This window comes from Coregonus clupeaformis, chromosome 8, assembly GCF_020615455.1.
Source record: "Coregonus clupeaformis isolate EN_2021a chromosome 8, ASM2061545v1, whole genome shotgun sequence".
Classification (NCBI taxonomy): domain Eukaryota; kingdom Metazoa; phylum Chordata; class Actinopteri; order Salmoniformes; family Salmonidae; genus Coregonus; species Coregonus clupeaformis.
In genome coordinates this window covers 58,669,908-58,676,269 of record NC_059199.1, presented here as the reverse complement: position 1 = coordinate 58,676,269, position 6,362 = coordinate 58,669,908, and the positions used below count along the sequence as shown (strand labels likewise).

General features: G+C 49.2%; 1 protein-coding gene across 1 annotated transcript; it reads left to right on the top strand.

Moving 5' to 3' along the window:
• The first annotated feature begins 347 nt into the window (after positions 1-347).
• LOC123491485 (uncharacterized PE-PGRS family protein PE_PGRS54-like) lies at positions 348-5,185 on the top strand. The gene is made up of 3 exons (XM_045222293.1): positions 348-2,560; positions 2,851-4,272; positions 5,182-5,185. Exons 1-3 carry the CDS (start codon positions 348-350, stop codon positions 5,183-5,185), a joined length of 3,639 nt encoding a protein of 1,212 aa, XP_045078228.1.
• Positions 5,186-6,362: the final 1,177 nt, after the last annotated feature.

The following is a 6,362-nucleotide window of genomic DNA, read 5'->3' as shown; positions in this document are numbered from 1 at the left end:
AGGGAGGTATAGATGATACAGCCAGGCAGGGAGGTATAGATGGTACAGCCATGCAGGGAGGTATAGATGATACAGCAAGGCAGGGAGGTATAGATGATACAGCCAGGCAGGGAGGTATAGATGGTACAGCCATGCAGGGAGGTATAGATGATACAGCAAGGCAGGGAGGTATAGATGATACAGCCATGCAGGGAGGTATAGATGATACAGCCATGCAGGGAGGTATAGATGATACAGCCATGCAGGGAGGTATAGATGGTACAGCAAGGCAGGGAGGTAGAGATGATACAGCCATGCAGGGAGGTATAGATGGTACAGCAAGGCAGGGAGGTAGAGATGATACAGCCATGCAGGGAGGTATAGATGGTACAGCCATGCAGGGAGGTATAGATGGTACAGCCATGCAGGGAGGTATAGATGATACAGCCATGCAGGGAGGTATAGATGGTACAGCCAGGCAGGGAGGTATAGATGATACAGCCATGCAGGGAGGTAGAGATGATACAGCCATGCAGGGAGGTATAGATGGTACAGCCAGGCAGGGAGGTATAGATGATACAGCCATGCAGGGAGGTAGAGATGATACAGCCATGCAGGGAGGTATAGATGGTACAGCCATGCAGGGAGGTAGAGATGATACAGCCATGCAGGGAGGTATAGATGGTACAGCCATGCAGGGAGGTATAGATGGTACAGCCAGGCAGGGAGGTATAGATGGTACAGCCATGCAGGGAGGTATAGATGGTACAGCCAGGAAGGGAGGTATAGATGGTACAGCCATGCAGGGAGGTATAGATGGTACAGCCATGCAGGGAGGTATAGATGGTACAGCCATGCAGGGAGGTATAGATGATACAGCCATGCAGGGAGGTATAGATGATACAGCAAGGCAGGGAGGTATAGATGGTACAGCCATGCAGGGAGGTATAGATGATACAGCAAGGCAGGGAGGTATAGATGGTACAGCCATGCAGGGAGGTATAGATGGTACAGCCAGGCAGGGAGGTATAGATGGTACAGCCATGCAGGGAGGTATAGATGGTACAGCCATGCAGGGAGGTATAGATGGTAGAGCCATGCAGGGAGGTATAGATGGTACAGCCAGACAGGGAGGTATAGATGGTACAGCCATGCAGGGAGGTAGAGATGGTACAGCCATGCAGGGAGGTATAGATGATACAGCCATGCAGGGAGGTATAGATGGTACAGCCATGCAGGGAGGTATAGATGGTACAGCCATGCAGGGAGGTATAGATGGTACAGCCATGCAGGGAGGTATAGATGATACAGCCATGCAGGGAGGTATAGATGATACAGCCATGCAGGGAGGTATAGATGATACAGCAAGGCAGGGAGGTATAGATGATACAGCCATGCAGGGAGGTAGAGATGATACAGCCAGGCAGGGAGGTATAGATGGTACAGCAAGGCAGGGAGGTATAGATGATACAGCCAGGCAGGGAGGTATAGATGGTACAGCCATGCAGGGAGGTATAGATGGTACAGCCAGGCAGGGAGGTATAGATGGTACAGCAAGGCAGGGAGGTATAGATGGTACAGCCATGCAGGGAGGTAGAGATGATACAGCCATGCAGAGGTATAGATGGACAGCCAGGCAGGGAGGTATAGATGATACAGCCATGCAGGGAGGTATAGATGATACAGCCATGCAGGGAGGTATAGATGGTACAGCCAGGCAGGGAGGTATAGATGGTACAGCCATGCAGGGAGGTATAGATGGTACAGCAAGGCAGGGAGGTATAGATGGTACAGCCATGCAGGGAGGTATAGATGATACAGCCATGCAGGGAGGTAGAGATGGTACAGCCATGCAGGGAGGTATAGATGGTAGAGCCATGCAGGGAGGTATAGATGATACAGCCATGCAGGGAGGTAGAGATGGTACAGCAAGGCAGGGAGGTATAGATGGTACAGCCATGCAGGGAGGTATAGATGATACAGCCATGCAGGGAGGTAGAGATGGTACAGCCATGCAGGGAGGTATAGATGGTACAGCCATGCAGGGAGGTATAGATGGTACAGCAAGGCAGGGAGGTATAGATGGTACAGCAAGGCAGGGAGGTATAGATGGTACAGCCATGCAGGGAGGTATAGATGATACAGCCATGCAGGGAGGTAGAGATGGTACAGCCATGCAGGGAGGTAGAGATGGTACAGCCATGCAGGGAGGTATAGATGGTACAGCCATGCAGGGAGGTATAGATGGTACAGCCATGCAGGGAGGTAGAGATGGTACAGCCATGCAGGGAGGTATAGATGGTACAGCCATGCAGGGAGGTATAGATGGTACAGCAAGGCAGGGAGGTATAGATGGTACAGCAAGGCAGGGAGGTATAGATGGTACAGCCATGCAGGGAGGTATAGATGATACAGCCATGCAGGGAGGTAGAGATGGTACAGCCATGCAGGGAGGTATAGATGATACAGCCATGCAGGGAGGTATAGATGATACAGCCATGCAGGGAGGTATAGATGATACAGCCATGCAGGGAGGTATAGATGATACAGCCATGCAGGGAGGTAGAGATGGTACAGCCATGCAGGGAGGTATAAAGACAGTTCTATAGCTAAACTGTCACACAAGGACAGTTACTGTATATAGCGTATCACAGAGGGTGGGGCTCGACTTGCCCCGAACAGACCTCTAAAGCGCGCGTGCACACGCACACATGGCTTAGATTATGAAAATAGCCCTATTTAAGTCAAAGCCGCAGTGTTTTGCTATTAATGAAAATACTGTGACTTCTTAAGTAGTTCAGAGAGAGAGAGAGAGAGAGAGCAGGTTCCCAATGGAGATGGACCTCTGTGTCTTTTTCTCTCTCTCTCCAGTTTTCTCTGGAGGGGTCATGAGGACAACAGGGGTCATGAGGACAGAAGGGGTCATGAGGAAAGAAGGGGTCATGAGGACAGCAGGGGTCATGAGGACAGAAGGGGTCATGAGGACAGCAGGGGTCATGAGGACAACAGGGGTCATGAGGACAGAAGGGGTCATGAGAACAGCGGGGGTCATGAGAACAGCAGGGGTCATGAGGACAGAAGGGGTCATGAGGACAGCAGGGGTCATGAGGACAACAGGGGTCATGAGGACAACAGGGGTCATGAGAACAGCGGGGGTCATGAGAACAGCAAGGGTCATGAGGACAGAAGGGGTCATGAGGACAACAGGGGTCATGAGGACAGAAGGGGTCATGAGGACAACAGGGGTCATGAGGACAGAAGGGGTCATGAGGACAGCAGGGGTCATGAGGACAGCAGGGGTCATGAGGACAGCAGGGGTCATGAGGACAGAAGGGGTCATGAGGACAGCAGGGGTCATGAGAACAGCAGGGGTCATGAGGACAGAAGGGGTCATGAGGACAACAGGGGTCATGAGGACAGAAGGGGTCATGAGGACAACAGGGGTCATGAGGACAACAGGGGTCATGAGGACAACAGGGGTCATGAGGACAACAGGGGTCATGAGGACAGCAGGGGTCATGATGACAACAGGGGTCATGAGAACAGCAAGGGTCATGAGGACAGAAGGGGTCATGAGGACAACAGGGGTCATGAGGACAGAAGTGGTCATGAGGACAACAGGGGTCATGAGGACAGAAGGGGTCATGAGGACAGCAGGGGTCATGAGGACAGCAGGGGTCATGAGGACAGCAGGGGTCATGAGGACAGAAGGGGTCATGAGGACAGCAGGGGTCATGAGAACAGCAGGGGTCATGAGGACAGAAGGGGTCATGAGGACAACAGGGGTCATGAGGACAGAAGGGGTCATGAGGACAACAGGGGTCATGAGGACAACAGGGGTCATGAGGACAACAGGGGTCATGAGGACAACAGGGGTCATGAGGACAGCAGGGGTCATGATGACAACAGGGGTCATGATGACAACAGGGGTCATGAGGACAGCAGGGGTCATGAGGACAACAGGGATCATGAGGACAGAATGGGTCATGAGGACAACAGGGGTCATGAGGACAGCAGGGGTCATGATGACAACAGGGGTCATGATGACAACAGGGGTCATGAGGACAGCAGGGGTCATGAGGACAACAGGGATCATGAGGACAGAATGGGTCATGAGGACAACAGGGGTCATGAGGACAACAGGGGTCATGAGGACAACAGGGGTCATGAGGACAACAGGGGTCATGAGGACAGCAGGGGTCATGAGGACAGCAGGGGTCATGAGGACAGCAGGGGTCATGAGGACAACAGGGGTCATGAGGACAACAGGGGTCATGAGGCAGCTATAATACTGTGCGTGTGTAGTGCGCGGACATCAAGGTTATTATAGTTTTGTTATTTTCTATTAATTTTTATTTCTATTAGTTTTTAGTTTTTAGATTTTTAGTTTAGTTTCAGTTAGTTTTCAGACTTGATTTACTAGTTTGTATTCAGTTTCAGTTTGATGAAAACATTAGTTTTTTGTTAGAGATCCTGGTTCGAATCCAGGCTCTGTCGCCGCCGGCCGCGACCGGGAGACTCATGGGCGGCGCACAATTGGCCCAGCGTCGTCCAGGGTAGGGGAGGGAATGGCCGGCAGGGATGTAGCTCAGTTGATAGAGCATGGCGTTTGCAATGCCAGGGTTGTGGGTTCGATTCCCACGGGGGGCCAGTATAAAAAAAATATGTATTCACTAACTGTAAGTCGCTCTGGATAAGAGCGTCTGCTAAATGACTAAAATGTAAAATGTAAATGATTTTATTTAAGTTTTAGTGTTGGAGACAGAAAGCAGCCTGTATGGGAGGCTAGAATACATTTATTTGTTGTAGTCCTCTAACAGGGGTACTCAAGTACTATTTGAGATGGTCCGGTCACACAAATGTCCTAGGTGGCAAAGAACCAGATGGATGTTGTCATTTATCGGCGTAGTAACAAACCCCCACCTCACAACCCACGCGACCCCAAACTGTTCACACTGTTCGCACCCTTTTTGGCAAAGAGAAAAATGTGCAGTTTTAAATATCATTTTCTACAATTCTACACATTATGCCATCGAACGAAGAGAACATTTAGCCATTTTAAAGCTCATGTCCTGCAATTAAAAAAATGTTACATGTCGTATGTGTGTTCATATGATACCAGTAGTCGAATCCTGACTGAATTCCAAACATGAATTAATATCTGTCTCACCTTGCTTTTATCCTGACATTGTTTGTGTTCAGATGAACTTTGAGGTTGGTTGGGGTTTTTCCCTTGTATCTCTGTTCCACACACGCCGCCATCTTCTGACACTACAATACGTTTGCTTTTGTCCTTTCCAGCAATGTACTCAAATGAATCCCATAAGGGGCTTTGCCTTTTGTGACCAACCACTGCTGGCGTTGGGTTTGCTGCTGCCGTTGTTCACCCCTATGGTTCACGGCAGTGGGGGCTGCTGAGGGGGAGGACGGCTCGTAATGACGGCTGGAACGGAGAAAATGGAATGGCATCAAACCATGTGTTTGATGTATTGGATACCATTCCACTGTTTCCGCTCCAGCCAGAACAGGTATCCAGAACAGGTATCCAGAACAGGTATCCAGAACAGGTATCCAGAACAGGTATCCTGTGTCTTTTTGTGTTTTTCCTCTCCTTCTGCCCTAATCACAGGTGTCCTGTATGTTCCTGATTGGTGGTCGTTGGGGTGTCTGCTGATTACTGAGGTGGACCAATCAGTGAACATTCCTCTGCATTGCACCACCTGTTTCTGGTTTTTCAATCACACATTCCATTGTTTAAAAGCCGGTCAGTTGTGTTTGTTGTTAGAGACTGTTTCCGTATGTGAGTATGGATACTGTGGTGTCCTGTGTTTTGTGTACTCACTAAGTTGTTGGTTACTCTGTTTGGTAACTTTGTTCAAGACTATTTTCCGTATGTGAGTATGGATACTGTGGTGTTTTGTGTACTCACTAAGTTGCTTGTTACTCTGTTTGGTAACTTTGTTAGAGACTATTTCCGTATGTGAGTATGGATACTGTGGTGTCCTGTGTTTTGTGTACTCACTAAGTTGCTGGTTACTCTGTTTGGTAACTTTGTTGTGTGTTTCTGGGAAAAGGGGAGTTTAAGCAAGTTGCCCTTGGGCGTACATTACCCGTAGGAAGAAAACTGTCTAAAAACACTAGTTAGACCTGAGCGGACCACCCACTGTACTTTTGTATGATTAGCAGTAGCTTAGCGGTTCTTGAGGCAGGCAAGATCAGGTTAGGTGTGTTTTGCACTATTGTTTCATTTCTTGGGTCCTGCTCAGCCCTTTTTCCCAAACCTTTACCGTGTGTTTAAAAATAAACATTTTATGTTTGACGGTAGTTTATGGTTGTCGTGTAGTTTTTGTTCTCACTGTTCCATGTCACGCTTATAATTTGCA

Bases quoted from the DNA above. Each gene is read 5' to 3' on its own strand.
- LOC123491485 (XM_045222293.1), top strand. From the start codon at position 348: ATGCAGGGAGGTATAGATGGTACAGCCATGCAGGGAGGTATAGATGGT. The intron at 2,561-2,850 runs GCAGGGAGGTAT...CTCTCTCTCCAG, and splicing joins GGTAGAGATGGTACAGCCAT to TTTTCTCTGGAGGGGTCATG.